Source organism: Pyrgilauda ruficollis, unplaced genomic scaffold (genome assembly GCF_017590135.1).
Source record: "Pyrgilauda ruficollis isolate IOZ18807 unplaced genomic scaffold, ASM1759013v1 scaffold71, whole genome shotgun sequence".
In the NCBI taxonomy this organism is placed as follows: Eukaryota; Metazoa; Chordata; class Aves; order Passeriformes; family Passeridae; genus Pyrgilauda; species Pyrgilauda ruficollis.
Genome location: NW_024528933.1, coordinates 2,372,405 through 2,390,585, shown reverse-complemented (window position 1 = coordinate 2,390,585; position 18,181 = coordinate 2,372,405). Strand labels below are relative to the sequence as shown.

Here is an 18,181-nt window from a genome sequence, read left to right as displayed (position 1 = left end):
CGCGGCTCGGGCTGAGCGCGAGCGGCTGCCCGCCGCCGCCGCCGCCCGGGGACGGCCGGGCCCGGGCCTGCCCGCCCCGCGGAAAGCGCGGCGGGGCCCTTCGTAACAGCCCGGGCCGCGTGTCCTGCACCGAGCCCGCAAAAAGCAAGCATTTCTGTCTTCTCCCGTTCTTCCCCCCTTTATTAATTGGAAAGCTACAGGTTAGTTCGTTTTGCTTTATTTGTGGATTATTCATTTTATTCTGATTTTTGACTGAGTTGTTTCCAAATTATCCTTAATCTGGAGGACTGAGAGCAGACAGAACTCACATGCCAGCTTCTCACTGATGTGATCACATGAACTTTTTAATTTCACAGTTAATGTTTGCTTCAGTTAGAAGTACAATTACTGTTTATTTTCTTACGAGGTTTTTGCAGGCGACAGATCTGTGAAAGGTATACACCAGCTGGGCTACAGAGCCCTTAGTGTCTTTTCGTCTCATTTCAGACCAGGGAAAGATGCTTTTTCTTCTTAACATTCTCTCCCAGCACTCTGAATTAGAGATTTATTTGCAACGAAAAATCAATTAGTCCTAAATTTATTCATGGATTTCAGGTCCAGCGATCAATGCAAGTCCACTCAGTGGGCTCAAGGGGACCCAGTTCATCCCAGTTAATGTGTCTGAAGGGGAATTACCATTGATGCTGTTTTTTTCCCTTTAGGTCAGAGATCAGGCCTTGCTGCTGTGTACTGCAGCAGCCACGAATGACTTCACCCTGGAGCTACCCAAACTGCACCTGGAGACCTTTTCAGAGGAAGGGCTGAAGGGCAGGCCAGAGGCTGCAGCATTTCAGGTTAGAGTCTAAAATAATCCTGTTTCTTGTTTTCATTTTTTGCAACTGAGAACAAGAAGCTAGCTCTGAATGTGTGGAGAAGAAAATGCTTCAAAACTAATGTAGTCAACAGTTGAAAGAGAAATAATTTTCATATATACTGTTGGATGTGGTATTTCAGAGATTATGTGAACTTCTAATTTTGCAGGTACAACGTTAAATAACTGACAAGGATATCACCATGGAAAACCACAAATTCTATATTTGAAAATGAATGTCACTCTATCCCACCCCCCCTTTCCTCTGCTTAATTTAAGCAAGACAAGTAGAAATTAAAAATGGGGAGGGGGAGGAAGACAAGATTTTTATGCTGCTACTTGGTCAGTATCAGGTTTTTTCATATTTCAGTTTTAGAATTAACAGTGATTTTTAGCACTTTAGCAATTTAGAAGAAAATGCTATTTGGAATACTTTAGTGTAGGAGCTGTTTTGTTTATGTAGGTTTAAATATTTATGTGTTTCAAAATACTAATTTTATTAGGAGGAAACTGGGGAAAAGAAGAGAAATTAACTAAAAATGCACACTTCTTTGGCTGTGAAAATGGATTCTGTGCAATGCCTCCTTATTGTTTCTAAGTTTGTTATGTTTTCTTCTATACAAACTATACCTTAGTCTTTATAGCTGTGCAGAATACATTATTGTTAAAAGCAGAATATTTCATTTTCCCAGTGAGTGAGCAAAAGGCAGAGTGAATACATATTTCGTTCATTGTGCTCTTCTATCTGAATCAGAGTAAAGGTAGTCAAGTAAAGTCGAAGGATATTAGAAAATGAAAATATTGCAAAATGTGTATACTTTTCTGTAGCAATCTTTTAAAATTTATTGTAGATTTTCAGTTCTTGACGCAGTATATAATTGCAGGAACAGCGTCACAAAACCAAACATTCAAGAAAGGTAGATGCTGAACTGGAAATTTCTCACTGTTGCCCTTTTGCACGCATTTCTTTCAATATGAAAAATATTTAAATTATGTGTGTATTATAGTGTTTCCATAATAAAGTAGTAATATGTAACACTGTGAGATTCCTGTGCACCTTAGAAAGCACAGCTGTACATCTCTGGCAGAGGGTAGGTTGCAAATGCTTCCCCATATAGTGATGATCACTTTTAAAGCTGCACAAAAAGCTCCACAGGTGCATCTTTATTCTAAGAAGCTGTCATAGAAATCACCAGCTTTTAAATGCCACTCTTCTAATTTAGAAGCCTGTTTGGTGGTACCTGCTTCTATTTTTTTGTCTCATCCCAACTTCCACACTTTTTTGACCTTCCAATGATTGCAGAAGCATTTCCAAGATAGTCTATTCTGTCATTATTTCTAAGAACAGAAACAGAAGTATAAAAAGTTGCATTTCTCATTTGAACAGAGTACTTACTCGTGCTATAGCTAGCCCATAGGAATGTATGTGCTGCACTGGTAGTGCAGTGATGTAAACCTACTTTTTGTTTACCTGACAGCTTCAGTTACACTTGGTTACTCTGTGCATACACAAACAGCTCCAATCGTTCAGTTTGTATCACTGTGAGGTTTCTTTCCTCCTTCCCTTTCTCCTTTTCCCTTTCACTTCTCTTCCTTCCTCTTCTCTCCCTATCTCTAGTTACATAGTGCTTTTTTGATAATTTTCTAAGCACACTGTAAAAATTTTCTTATGAATTTTTCCTTTTGTAGCTGGTAGTAATGTTAATTCCATGCAAAACTACATTAAGAGCAATCCTGTAATTTTGAATTGAGGTAAGCTGTGAGAAACCACTTTATGGACACTTCTCTTTAAAATCTGTGGAATTGTTTGCCTGCATGTTCTCTAGAACTTCTATAGTTAGTCTGTGATAGGTACAGCTCAGTTAAAGGCCTTATTATCTACAAGTGTTAGACATCAGGATTTTTCCCCCAAATTTAAATTTATTGGTATTTGATGGTATATTTTTAAAAATTGCATGAAAAATTAAGATCTTAAATTAGGCAGTGCGATAGGGATGAAGCACTGGCTATCAGAACTGTTGAGTACTGACAGAAGATTACATTGTCCTATTTTTTTTTATTCATCCAGTTTGTAGTAGGTGGCTGAGATCAGTAATTAATTACATATCCATTGGTCTGAGTGTATCACTTCTTCATCGTATGGATGTGGCATGCATCTTTTAAAGAATTGTACCCTCTAGTTTCAACCTCAAGGTAATGAAATGAAATATTTGGAGACACCATTCTGTATATCTTCTCCAAAGTCTGCACTTTATGAAATGGCTCCTAAATTGCAAAGTTACGTAGTAGGTTGAAATGTTAAGTTATTCAACAAGCATATCCTTGCACAAAGCATCTTCTAAAGCCCCATGCAAGTAGTGAAGGTATGACTTAATTTGTAGGTATTTGTTAAATTCTTGAGGACTGCAGGAGAATTACTATAGTAGTTCGAAAATGTCACTTCAGTTGGATAAAAAATGAAAAAGGTGTAATATCTCTAAGATTGAAATATGATTGCGGTAGCTTTGAAAAAGTCTCACCTGGTATTTAATTGCTGTGAAGAATGTTATGTCACAAAATTGTGCTATTCGTTATTTAAGTTTGAAAGTGGAAAATTATAGTATTGTTTTGAAGCACCTGGAACACAATGAACACAGCACTTAAGGTGTGCTGTTCTGACCATGCCCTGATGTTCATACTGGAGACAAAAAGTGGAACCATATGTGAAGCTTCCTATTAATACAGGATATAGGGTTCAACAGGCAACTAAAATGACATGGTATTGACAAATTAACCAGTAGAGGTTATCAGCTCTTTATAAAATACCAAGTTCAATTGTGTTACATCTTTAGAATGAGGATAAAGTTACTGAATAATCTTAAGACTCTCTTCTTTTTTGGCTCACAGAAGAAGTGGGCATTCAGAAAACTAATTCTGAATTGTCTCAAGTACTTTTACATCAAATATGTAATTGATCCTACTGCCAAACATTTTTACCTAAAAACAATTCATAAAGCCCCCAAATAAATCCAGTGAGATTTAAATGTTCATGTATAAATAATTAAGCATTGGTACATTATCAATTTAGGTTTCTTCTGTTTGGAGAGGCAGACACAGGAGAGTTGAAACTGGTATGAAAGAAACTTCTTGAAGCAATTTTAGGTACTTCAGACACATATGTTAATATTATGTTTTAAAAGAATTATAGTTGATTTGTGCTAAAATGACTTCTAAATATTTATCAGCATGATCCAACCTATCTGAAGACATGACTTCAGATATTAGTTGAACACAGAAAAGAAACCAGAAAAGGATCTGGGAGTGCTGGTTAACAGTGGCTTCACATGAGCCAGCTGTGCCCAGCTGGCCAGGAAGGCCAATGGCATCCTGGCCTAGATCAGCAATAGCGTGGCCAGCAGGACAGGGCAGTGATTGTCCCCCTGTATTCAGCACTGGTGGAGGCCACACCTCGAGTGCTGTGTCCAGTTCTGGGCCCCTCCCTCACTCACTATGGGACAGACATTGAGGGGCTGGAGTATGTCCAGAGAAGGGCAACAGAGCTGGGGAAGGGTCTGGAGCACAAGTCCTGTGAGGAGCGGCTGAAGGAGCTGGTGTTGTTTAGCTCGGAGAAAAGGAGGCTCTGGGGACACCTGTCCTGGTTTAAAGGAAAGGTGTCTGCCAAGGAAGGTGGGAACCTCCCTTGGAATGGAAAATGTAACCCCCTTCCCTCCAAATTATTACAACTTTGAAATTCTGGGGCTTTCAGGCAAAGATACAGGAAAAAGGCATAACAGTTCTTTATGACAATATATATGTATATGTATAACAAGACAAACAAACAAACAAGAGCCCCGGCACGAACACCAGCCAGAGGCCGAACCCGCTCCCAGCCCTCTCTGGGCCGCAGGAGCCTTCCCCGTTGGTGCAGTTCCGGTCGCAGCCAGCAGGGGCGCTGCTGGCTCCCGGCGGGCAGGGCAGGCACGGTGACCCCCGCGGCTGCAGGGGGCGCTGTGGCGCGAGTCTGGCCGCTTCCTTCATGTGGGCAATGGCGGGCAGGCCGGCAGAAAGGGGCTTCCTTTACAAACCCCCAGCGGCAGCCAAGCCCAGTGCCCCTCTGGATGGCAAAATAGACTGCAGCAGGACCCTCGCAGCAGCCGGCTGGAACAGTACTGGGGGTGTGGCTAACAAAGGGTAGCAAAGACTCCAGAGCCGTGGCAGGAGCTGCAGGAGTCCTGGTGAACACGGGGTGTCAGGTTCAAGTGCAGCAAAAAACCCGAAGCAGCGGCAGAAAACAGCAGAGCTGGGCAGCAAGAGATGGGTCGCTGTAGGCAGCTGCCACAAGCCGCCAGGAGAGTCTCCCTCCAGGAAAGGATTGGATCCCCATCCAGTGAGGCTAGGTGTTGGAAAGGTCCCAGTTCAACAGCTGCCCTTGAGAGCAGATGCTCACCCATGATAAGGTGATGTAGTGAAAGACAAAAGGTCTGCAGTGGCAGCGAATCCTCTGGCCTAACAGCCTGCCACCAAAACCACACCTGTAAGTTCAGATCCCAGGAGGGAGAGAGCGGGACCGAGGCACGGGCCCAGCCCCTCATCCCCAGCCAAAATCTTGTGGTATCTCTGCACTTCCCAAGAGAAAGCCCCTCAGTCAAGAGACAGCAGCAAACTGCACCCTTCCCTTTCCTCCTCCTCCCAGCCACATCCTTTATCTCTTAACTATTCTCATTAACATCTCTTAGGCAACAAATGGGAGAAAATTTCGCTAGAGAAATAAAAAACCAAAAAGATCCTAACCTCCAACACCTCATTGCTCTCCACAGCTACCTGAAAGGAGGTTGTAGTCAGGTTGTAGTCAGTCTCTTCTCCCAGGCAACTAGCAACAGGACAAGAGGACATAGGCTCCAACTATGCCTGTGGAGTTTCATGTTGGACATCAGAAAGGTGGTAAGGCAATATGGTGGAGTCACTATCCTTGGAGGTGTTCAAGGAACAGCTGAATGTGGCACTTGGTGCTATGGTTTGTTGGTGTGGTGGCGTTCGGTCAAGGGTTGATGATCTTGGAGATCTTTTCCAGCAATAACAGTTCTGTGATTCTCTCCTCCAGGTGGGTTTGAGATAGAAAAGACTTTGTCTTGCCTGTTTCTGCCTACCTTTGTTTTTGTCTCTGCCACATGCTCTTGTGCTCTGCTGCCTGTCCATGTGTGCTCTCTGCACACTCCCCACTGCACGCATGCCCTCCTGGCTGTGCACTTGCTGCTGTGTGCACACTGACCATGTGCACCCACCCTCTGGTGCATTTGCTCTCCCCCTCCCTGTGTGCCTGCTCTCTCTCTCTCGCGCTACAGATTCTTGAGCTTTCCTTCAGTCAGTCTCTGCTGTCTTTCTTGCTCTGAATCAGTCTTTCTGTCCCTCCTGTCCCTCTGCCTCTCCCTTCCACCTGCCCCATCTTGCTTCCTCTGTCTTCAGCATGTATCCATCTGTTCATGCAGGTTTAGGAAGTCCACATGGAATTCATATGTACTTTGCTGTTTGTACTCAGGTGTTTTGAGGTGTTTTAGGTAATTTAAAATGAAAAGTGCAGTAATAAAATGAAGGCTTATAGTTTTAGAAGTAATATAGTCAAGTACTGACATATCTTCAGTGTTAGCATATAAGCATTATAAATTTACGAAGGAGGTTCTTGCCATTTATGCATTCATGCATGATTTAGCCAAGCATTATCTAATTGTGCTGTAGGTCCACTTTTTCTAATTAATTGGACAAACATAAATGTAGTTTTAGGAGCTTCCTAATTTGTATTTATTTTCACTTGTTTATTAATTTTAGATTTATGCTTGATAGATTAGATGGTGAAAGATATGCATAATTCTGCTGATAATTTTCCTCAAAATAATAAACACTTTCTCATTTCTGTGTTCACTTGTCAATAAAAAAGTTCTTACCAAATTGAGGAAGCAAGTGATTTCAAAGGTAACATTATAATTCTGTCATCAGGTCTTATCCTGTGCATAGGGCTTGTCTTTCAAACATAAATCAGTTCTGGTAAGAGGACTTAATGAGATCAATCAATCGTAGAGCAGCTGCTTAAAAACAGTATTACTAGTATTTTAAATCTTGTACTTCTGTTTTAAAGTTTTTTTTCTTTTATTAACATGGCCATTTAAAAAAAAATTCTCTTAATACTTCAGAAAGAAGAAATGGTGTCTAGAGTCTTAAAGATGCATCATACACACTCTTGTCATGTTTTATTTTTACTTACATTTATTACTTTTATTTTTACACTGTTTCACCAGGGAGGTAACTATCAATTGAATTATAGAGGCCAGAATGTTGCCTCCTTTGGTATCAGATTGCTGTTTCTTGTCAGGTAAAACTGGGTCTTCATTGTCTGGGAGTTAAGCAGCTGCTATCAACAGCAGCTGGGCTGCCCTTCCACCTCCAAAAGAACTACTTTCTTCTTCTGCTCTCCAGAAGGACTACTTTCATACCTAGTGTCAAAATATAGTGCTTCTGGACTGACCACAAGCCTGTCTAAAACATACTGTTTAAGGAGAAAGGTGATTCTTTATTACTCTACTGCTACTTTACACTTGCATTTTGAGTAAAATATTCATAAATAAGTAAATGTTTCAAAAGCATTAGAGTGGGGTGACACCTCTTGCAAACCTGACCTTTTGCAAATTCAGTCTATCAAATATAAAGTTGGTGTAGGACTGAAAACTCTCTTTGTGCCTGTGACACTACTAACTCTTATCAGTAAGAGCACTATCAGTTTTGTAAAAATTTTGCAGCTAAGGTGATGATTATCTTGAATGCCAAAGTTAGTATATAACCATTTAACCTTTCAGTAACCTTTCTCGATGGAAGTTTTACTTTTTTTGGCCTTATGAAGCAATCATGTCTTTGTCCACTTAGACTTTTTAATATATTTATATCTGTTACATGTGGGTGATGTCTAAGGAATTATCTGTGCTAATATGCAAGAAAGCTCTTTAAGAACTGTATAAAATAGAATCTTAATTAACTAAGTTTATTTATTTAGTTTTGCTTCTGCTTGTAATCCTGGGATTTTTTTTTTCACCTGGTTACCAAGGTGTTGCATGTTGTAGCAGGAGGCATCTTTCCTATTTGCTACCTTCTCACTTTCTTTCCTACTCACTACCCTTTCATGAGAAAAATTACTCTAGAGTCATGGTGATCTCAATGTGTGTCCAAAGCTGCCTCAGTCTATAAAAGCAGACTCCTAATAGCTGTAACTAAAAAATAAAGCATCATTTAATTACAGACTATACCAAATATAGTTCTCACAGCACCTTGCTACGCAGATATTTTTACTTCAGAAATGCTGTCTTTCAGAACTGCATGGGTTTATCTGTGCACAGCATCTTCAGAAAAAGAGTAGTTTTCACAGACAGCAACAGTGTAAATTTTTGACTATTTTTTAGAGAGTGTCTATTGTGTACCATTGCAATGCAGACAAGTCCATTAAGAAGCATAGATGTTTAATTGTTGGTAATCATGTGGCTTACAAATTGCATTCATGAAGTGAAAACCATGGATGATTGGAATTGTCTGGAGTCTTACATTTTTTGTACTGGGTCTTTAATTTCAAAAACTAAAAAAGTGCTGAGCAAGTGAGCCTAAGCAATAGAACTTAAAAGACAATAGACGATATTACACAAATGTTTAAGTTGCAGAAACAGAATCAGATTATTTTCTAGTCTTATATTAAAAATAAAAATCTTCTTGCTGAAATGCTGAGACTTTCGTTTAGTCTTTTTTTTTTACTTAACTGCTTAGAAGTCCATTATTATAAAACATATGTCTCCTTGTTATTCTTATCAATTGCTTACAGAGTAAGAAATAATTATTAAATATCGCACTATATTTAAAATTAATTATTTAAAAATTAAAAAATAATTATTAGATATTGCACTAACAATAATTTTGTAATGGAATCATGGGAGACATTTCTGCCCAGATACTGCATTTTGGTACACCTTGTAGTTAAAGACCTGGAAGAGGAAGGGTTATCTACAACTTGAGTGCGTTTATTATGGCGTAGTGATTTGCTGATTGATTTCATTTGCTGTCAGTTAAGGCTCTCTTAATGTCAAGCTTTCTTTGCATAATGCCTTGAAATAAAGACTGATGAAGATTTTTCAGATTGATGCTGCTTATATAAACTGACCCTGATTTGCCTTTCTGCATGACAATATAAGTGACAGCAGTTAGACAAAAATATAGCAATGAATATGCAACTTAAGGATTAAGAAAAATACAGTAAACCTTTCAGAATATAAAACTAGGCATAAAAAACAGGTTGTTCTCTTATTTCCACACCTGTGATGTATTGAAGTATACTGGGGTAGCATCCCAAATGCTATACAACTGAGGTAAAATTTAAAGAGGATAAGTTTTGAAAGGATTAAAAGTTATGTTTTGTTTTACCAGATTCTAACAATTGGTCACTAATTAATTTTGGTGGGAGTTTTTGTTGAGAATTTTGGTGGTGTTTTGTTGTTAGTGAGGGTTTTTTTAAATTTTTTATTTTTTTGTAGAAAGGGTTGTATAAATTTTGGCTTATGAATCCACATATGTTATTACCTGCAAATTTTATTTTTTACATTGTTATTTTGCAGGAATCATAGCAAGTTATTTTGAAGCTGTTGTCTTGATTTTTCATTTACTGAATTGATTGCTTATCTAGTGACGTATGTTGGTAGTATCCTAGGATCACAAATTCCAACATTATATTGGACTGTGAAAAGCACAAATTCTTGGGATTCATAATATCTATGCTATAGGTGTCCCAGGACTAATATGCTTTAAGTAGGGTACTCAGTACTTGTCCATTGTAGTACCCAATTTCATTATATGATTTTAGAACTCTCCCTTCATTATGGTCTCTTCTCTCATTTTTGAACTGTCCCTGTTAAATGAAAAAAGGTGGTAAGAAATTAGAGGGCGAGGAGAGAATGGAGGCAGCTGGAGAGTGCTCTAATTAATGGAAATAAGATGAATGTGGAACTGTTGTGTAAACCTGAATAATAAGGATACGCATACTGCATGTTGGCAAGTTTACATGCAAAGGATTGGATCTTCTATGCCTTTTAAGAAGATAATATCCATGGAATGACAAAAATTTGTTTATCCTTCTGGAACTTTGATAGAACTTGAGATTCCTCTAGATTGCTTCAACATCAGCGTCTTTTTTGGTAAAAGAGCAGTTCTAAGCTAAAAGATCAGGAGGGAAGAGTAATCCCTTCCACCTGTGTGGGCAAACTTATGATGTACATTTAATGCCTGAAGACTGTATGTTAGTTCTGATTTCTCTCTGTTAAGTGGAAGATTGTTTATTCTTTTCCACTACCAGCACCCATTGTTGCATCCCCCTCTTTCTCTTCATCTTAATTGACAGATACTAAAGGGAGAGATCTGCCATTGCCACAGTGTATAGCGCTAGACTTTCCTTCCATCCAGTTTTCCAGTCTCAGATATTTTTGGGTTTTGGTTAATATCATGCAAGCGAAAAATTAGAAATTGAAGTTTACATGCTCATGTTTTTACTCATGCTTGCAAAGACCACAGGACTTTTGAGCAGATTCCCCTACATGTCAAAATGTGATGTTTGCCTGGACCTTGGAAAAGGTCAGTGTCCTAGATGCTCAATTTTTTCTGTCTTACTCCACATAAGACTTGCCGCGAATTTTACTCCTTTGGGAAAAAGATGGTGGGATTGAAAATATTTTATGCCTAGAGGACACACAGAATAGCAGTAAACTGGTTGTCCCTGCTTAAAAACAGATTAGGCTGGGAAAAGGACAAAAAAAAAAAAAAAGAGTACAAGAAACAGTGCTAAAATATCTCCAGAAGTTTTCCCAGCCTTCACCATTTTAACTGACAGATGTTCTGAAAATAGTAGAAATCATCTGTAGTTTCTAGAGTTTGTAAGCTATGGAAGTGATTTCTCTGCTGCTAACATTCATAGGCACAATTACTCATAAATTACCTAACTGCAATTAGTGGTCCAACTCTGAAAAATGGATAAAGGAAATAGTGACGAATCAGAAGTAGTTTGAGAAACGCTACTCTCTTGGGTCTTTTTAAGTTAGGATGGCCTAAGTTAATTTAGGCCTTTCAGTTAGGATCTGTGGATAAGAACTATCTGCTTTTGTTGATCCACCATTAAGGTCACCACTCAAGTACATGACACTACATTCCTGCAGTCATTACTAAATTCAGTAGAAAGATTAGAAAGGGTCTTCTCAATCTCATTGCAACACCCCCCATGATATGGGATGTTTTACTTCTGATTCTGTTAGTGAAGAATACTTTATGCTTTCTAGGCAAACTTATTTCAGCTTTGCCTATCCTCCTTAGTTTTCTCCTTTCATAGTTGCTATAAGCATCCAGTTTTATAAACAGAATTCAGAAGTCACTTTATCTCTTATGCTTCTAAGGAATTGGATCTAGTTGTTGACTGTGGGCAAGACCAGGGAAAAGGCCTTCCTTGCTGGGCTCCCAACCTAATGATCCAAATCACATTCTGCAATCTTATGATCATAAGTTCCTACTTACTGAAAAGACACTTGGTCTATTTGCTGAAGACAAAGCAGAAAGTAATTTCTTCCAAAATATTACCTAGAAGGCTCATCTGTTAGCAACATATTGTTAGTCTGAGTGAGGACAGCAAGAGGTCTGCCATCAGAAAAGCTGGTGTCTTCTCTTTTATTAAGGGAACTTCCCATTCTGGCCATTCATGAGACTCCCTGGCATAGCCCCTTCACAGTGGGTGGCTCCAGTGAGCTGACGGGTGCCCTGCTTGACTCCTCACACAGCCCACCCTCACATGCAGTCAGACCAGTTTCCTTACAGGTCCCAGGTTTCCCATAGCAGTGAATCAGATGTCTCAGTCCATAAAGCCATTTATTCACAGTGCAGTAACAGAAACAGCTCGAGCTGGTGCCTGTGAGCAAACCCAGCAAAGGAACCCCAGATCTTTTACACCCTCAGTCTCCCCACATGCAAGTCTTCCTCTTCCTCCTGAGTCTTCAGCTTCTGTCCCCACTCTCTGTGTCCATCCACCTAGATGGTGTCAGCAGTCTTCATCTCCTTTGTTATCCAAAAGGTAGGCAATTCCCAGCTCCGATGTGTCTGTCAGCATCCATTCACCTGGCTCCTGTCATCCATATTCATACTTGTTATCCTGAAGTTTGGCAGTTCACAGGCTCCCACGCAGAGATCAGATTACATCTCAGTCATCAGCTTGTGTGTCCATCTGCCTGGATCAGAAGGTATCAGCACTACCTTAATTTCAGCAAGGGTTTTGCTACTGTCTTCCATAACATCCTCATAGGTAGGCTCAGGAAATGTTGGTTAAAGGAATGGACAGTGAAGTGAATCAAGTACTGGCTGAATGGCAGAGCTCAGAGAGTCCAGAGCTACAACTCAGTCTGTAGCTTGCCTGTCCAGCTACCTGGACCAGATGTATCACCCAGCTCTTTCAACCTGTTGTTCCAAGTGAAAAGTTCCTTACTTAGCTTCTTGACCTCTTGCACAGAAGAGGCCAGACTTCAGTATAGTGGAGTCTCATTCATCCACCAATTTTTAGCTTGTGTTCGTTGGGATTTATACCTTTCTGAGCTGAGCTGAGCTAATCTCTCATATGACAAATGCCAGAAAGACAGACAAACACAATCACTTTTTCCCAACAAGAGTTTTCTTCAGCTGTAAATCCATTGTTGTAGAACTAAATATTCAGAGATGACAGGGATCATTTTACTTGATCTTCCTCAGATTATGGTGGTTAAAAGCAAACTTTGTGAAAAAATATTTTATTTACATAATACTAACCTTTAAGGATAGCAAATTGTCAAGCTCAGTGATGATGCACTTCTGTCAGACATTTGCTTTGGAAAGAGGGATGCTAATGTTTGTGCCCATCATGAGATTTGGTATTAGGTATACTGTGTTCTTTAAATTTCTTCCTCATCTTTTGGAACAAAAGCTGTTGTCACTGAAATTTCTAATAAAACATTTTCATAAATTAAGACTTGAAAGCAAGTCTGATTGAAAATCCAGACATTTGCATGTTGTTGGGGTTTTTTTAAATGTTGTTTAAGAATGTATGAAGCGAATTAGTTATTTCATTAACATCTGAGTTTAGCAGAATGAAGGGAGGACACCTGTCCATCCTATATGTGGCAATTAACATTAAGGGTTAACAGTAAGATTAAGGGTGTGTCAGTGAATTTGAGGAATGCAGTTCAACTTTTCTTGATAATTATATTCTCTAGAGAAATGGACTACTGCTTTTTCGTGTACTGCCATCATGAATTTGTGTAATTAATTGGAAGACAAAGTGAAAAAAATAATTTATGATCCAACCAACCTGGTATACTTCAGAACTTCCTTGCAAAACTACAAAATATTGCTTTTATATAGGATTAAATACTTATGTTGAATTAAAATGCAGTGCTACCATGAGCATTCTTCAGAAAAACAGAAGAAATTAAGCAGGTGTTTCACAAAACTTGGCACAGTTTTCTAGCCCCTAGGCTCTTTAGACTTGGGCATTCACCTAAAATCTGGTACAAGGATTAGGACTCAGTAGTGAGTATTAGTGTTTGAGCCACACAACCACAGTTGTCATATTGACTAAACCTGCTAGGGGAGGCCTTCCTTCGTCTCTCCTAGTGAACGGCAACTAGATCATATACTACACTCAGCTTTTGCGTGGAAAGTAAAAGGTGGACACATTTCCTCCTTCTATCCATATGTAAAATATTTAATTCAGTTTGAAAATGTTTTAATACAAAATTAAAAAGCTGCTTCTTTTGGCCAGAAGGGAATAATCTATACCACTTCACAGCTCTAGCCGAAATATTTAAGGAAATATTTCTATAAGGATATATTTCTATACTGAGCTCAGATTTTTTTCTCTTGGAGTCAGCAACAGGCTTTTTCTACAGCAGTTAAACTAAGTCAGTATTTTTTTCACGAACATATTTCTTTTGTAAAAGTAATTGAAATTGGTCTTAGTTAAGACAGCACTATTTAAAACCAATGAAAAATAATATTCTAATTTTCAGTAAACTAATACGTTGGCAAATAGTTGGATTAGTTACTTATGTTGGACAGTTTGTGGACAGCATTTCAAAGAGCAGAAGAGTTTTTCAGATCTCTCGTTTACCTCACATTTACATTCCATATGAAGTTGGTTTAGGTTTTTCTACTTCGTAATCTGATAGAATCGTAAGCTTAACATCTGCTTCTCTCCCCTCCTTGAAATGTTCTCCTACATATTCACCTACAGTAAATCAATAGATTTTAGGCAACTAAGACTTAGTGTTTAGGTAACATTTATTTATACAAATTGTTTTGTTTATATAAGATATCCATATGTAAGATATAAGGAATAATATATCATTTTAAGGAATGAGAAAATGAGAATGACTATGCTTTTTAAAATTTATTTTAGTAACATATATTTGGTTGTGGGAAACAGAATTCTATACTTCAGTATTTGTATGTTTTTTTCTGGTTCCAAAACGTCACTTCAATAGGCCAAAGGCAATACCACCAAGATTCAGACTACTTGTAGTTCACTTGACATTTCACCTGAATTTTGATGAGAAGTTTTGCTCTCTTCTTTCTCCTCAAGACTGAATGTGTGATGGGATACCATGAAGTTTCGTAGTAAGACTGCATCCTGACTTTTCTGTAGTGACTGTTGGTTTTTGGTTCTTCTCATTAGTGGTAATGCATTATGCTTGCATTAGATAGATTTTCATGCTCACTTAAATGTAGGCTTTATAGTAGTGTCAGTGACTACCCTTCTCTCTCTCTTTCATCCCTGTCTAGAATATACAGTGCAAAAGAAGCTGATATACACTGAAAAGAAGATAGGATACCAGCATGAAACTTCTTTCAGTTTCCATTTCTTTCCCACTAAAACCACGTACTTGAAAAATTCTAACCTTTCCTCACAAACTTAAATATTCTTTTTGAATCAAGACTGTAAGAAGATGGGAAGAGTGGTAGCATTTTCCCTGTTTGTAGCTTAAACTACAAAATTTTGGGGGCAAGAATTGTTTCTCCTTTATGTTTTGCATGCAACTCTGCTTGACTTTGTGCAATAGATAGCGAGAATGGTCTTTGCATGTAAACATTATTAGCATATAAAAACCGGTATTTCCTTAATTTTGTTAAGTGACAATTTTCTTGCATAGTCCAGACTTACTTTTAAATAGTCAAGGCTGCAGGTAGCTAGCTCCTTTGCTATAAAATTCTCAGGATGCTTTCTGCCTGGTCATACCAACTAAACACATTTGTCTTAATTTATCAGTTTCTAAAAGATTGAGGTAATTTCTGAAAGTCTTACACTTTGTAATAATTTTCATGGCAATTGTTGTTATGCTCATCCACTTGTGGTTTCCAGTAGAAGCACTTTCTCTTCCGTCGCTGTCAATTTCAATGCTCCCTTTTCAATTTTCTTGTAGGAAGTCATGTCATTACCTCTTGCAGAGAATCTAGCCTTTTATTTAGGGCTTCATTCCCTTGGTCTATCTGCTGAGACCTACAGGGTAAAGTAATTGTTATTGAAACGAAGGGGATAGAGTTAGGCCCCGTGTGTGGCACTGAGTCAGCTTTTGCTGAGGGAAAAAAAAAGTTGTAACAAAACTGACCTGCTTTTTGGCACATTTAAATTGTGCATGCCACGCTTGAATGGAACTGAACAAAAAGTTTAGTGTTGAAATGAGATACAAGGAGAATAGATCATTAAAGAAGTGCCAAACAGCTGCAAAAGCGCAATTTTGCTGAATGCAGTTTCCCTTGAGATTTTTTCCCCCATGCTAGAGAAGCTGCTGTATTTATATCCTTCACTGATGCCACTAGACGTTTTGGACTATGGGTCAAGGCAGCCATGATAGGTTTTCAAATACTCAAATGTATGGGGAAAATTCTTTGCAATAATTTCTTCTCAAAATATAGCCCTTTTAAAGATATAACAATTATCCTGAAATCTTGTTTCTGAAAACAAAAAGTAATTGATATATGTTTTGTTTTCTGGACTCATTTTAATGAGTCTTACTTAGTTAGTTCAAGGCAGTAATGACAGGCATACAGAACACCGCTCCATGGAGTTTTGCTTTCACACCAGTTGTTCTTGCCTGAATTCCATTTCAGCCAAACTCTGTACCAGGAATGAACTTCTCAGACTTTTCAGATTCTCGTGTAAGCAGTTTGTTAATTTAGTTAACCACTGTTAATCTTTCATTCTTCTGAAGTTCATTCATTATTCCTTCTCTTGTTCTTTTTTATCTTTTTTGTATACGTAGTCCTGTAATTTGCTACGTGCTAACACTGTGTTTAGTTGAAGAATTCCTGAAGGAAGAACCAAGCAGTCAGACATGAATTCCAACTTTTCTGTACATCTCTGGTTTTTAAAGTATGTTGTATAAGGTAGATGGTCTTGTTTTTCTGACTGCTCCATCTGATGTTACAAAGTCAATACTTATTTTGTCAGGTTGTTAGTCTTTTTGGTATCTTTTAATAAGCATCATTTCAACATAATAAACATTCCTTTAGGTTTATTTCTTCTGAACATGAGATGCATTCTATGATAACAGCATGCCAAGTAAGTCCTGAGATAACGTAATAGCATTTATATGAAAATAAAGAAACTGATTTTTAATAATTTGGTATGTTATTTGTAACTTTAGAATAGTGTAAAACTTTATATACAAATTTTCATTCACTACAACTTGTAACTCATAATCCAAATAATTTTTTTAACTCTGTTCTCAATGGCCAAACACTAAGCACAAGGGAGACAACATGTATAGTGTTTTAAGAGGGAATTTAAAAGGCCTGTTTTGTAATGTATGGTAAATACATTAACACTTTCATGAGAGGTCTTCTACTAATTTGCATATGCTATCTGTGTATTTCTTGTATGTTTCTACTATAACTTCAATGAGAAGAGCTAAAGTTTGAATAAACTTTGAATTTCAGAAATTAATTTTTTTAAAAGATTGGCGCTTTTTTTGTGTTTCTAATTTTTTGAAGATTGTTATGTAATTTGTCCATATTAGCTATTTTTCACTTTAAATAAAGTGAAATTTTTTCACTTTATTTTTCATTTTATTTTTCATTTATTTTTCACTTTAAATAAAGTACTGCTGTAGATTGAAGTCTTTCAGTCTTGTAGATTTACAGGCAGCAATACATGCAAAAGCAACTTTATGACATCTATAGCACTATCCAGCTGAAAATTACTAATTATAGAAGTGGTGTACAGAACTAGACAATGACTGGTTATTCAAAAGTGCATGCATGGAATGTTACAAAAAAATGGGTTTACATGTGCCTTGGAGAACTGTCCTAAGCTTAAGTGTTCTCAGTCCTTTTAAAGATAAGTATGGAGAAAGAAAGCATAGTTAAATGTTGCTCTTTGCTCTGATGTTCACTGGTTTGTAGTTTATAAACAGCATCAACTTAGTTAATTTTATTTTTCTCTCAATTTTGGTTTCTCATCTTCACCGACCTGTAGCCAAAACTTTGTATGCATACCCTCATATTACAAATGAGACATCTCTGAAGAGGTCATAAAGGCCTTCTTCCACTCAAAATCTTCACAGGCCTTTTTTCTAATTGAGTAAAGATCAAAAGTTTAAAATAGTTAGTTCCCTTATGATATGACTAACACCTGATTTTTTTTTTTTTAAATTTGATTTTGCACTCAAAGATGGTTAAAGTCTTAGGGACTCCTAAGACTCTTCCTCCTAGGGATTTTCTGGATAGGGATACTGTTTTACAGGTACGTTCAGTAGCTGTAAAAAAAGGTATTGTCAGAAGTATTTAGGCTTAAAATCTTCTGTCCATTGAAAGTTATACTTGAAAAGAGAATTTGGGCACTCTTGCTCATTTTCTTCTTAGTCCAACAACTTCAGCCTAAAAGCATCCTTTTTCCATGCCAGCTGTAAGAATATATTTTTATCTTGTGAATTGTAACCAGTTATCTGGGAATTCATGCATCTGAAGTTTTCATTAAGCTGCTTGTGTCTTGTCTTAGTGCTGGAGCATGGGTCTCCTCTCATATGCACTTTCAGATTAAAAGCACTCCTACCATTTGCTTCTGCCATATCAGTAGCATGTTATGTAGGATGTTGATATCATAAATAATATTGACATCCTCTATACATTAAAGCATTGAGTGGAGTGAAAAGAAAGGAAAGAGATTGCTGTAAAAAAAATTCAGCATCTGATTATTTCTTCTTTTTGTTTTTGATTATTGTGAAGCAATTGCATACAATTTTGCTCTTAAAATTGACAATCCTAGGTAAATTT

General features: G+C 37.8%; 1 protein-coding gene across 1 annotated transcript in view; it reads left to right on the top strand.

The window, feature by feature from the left end:
• The window catches only part of CCDC171 (coiled-coil domain containing 171), a 142,412-nt gene that overhangs the window by 106,608 nt on the left and 17,623 nt on the right, over positions 1–18,181 (top strand). Inside the window, 1 exon segment of the mRNA XM_041485557.1 lies at positions 702–833. Coding sequence (XP_041341491.1) covers positions 702–833 — 132 coding nt within the window.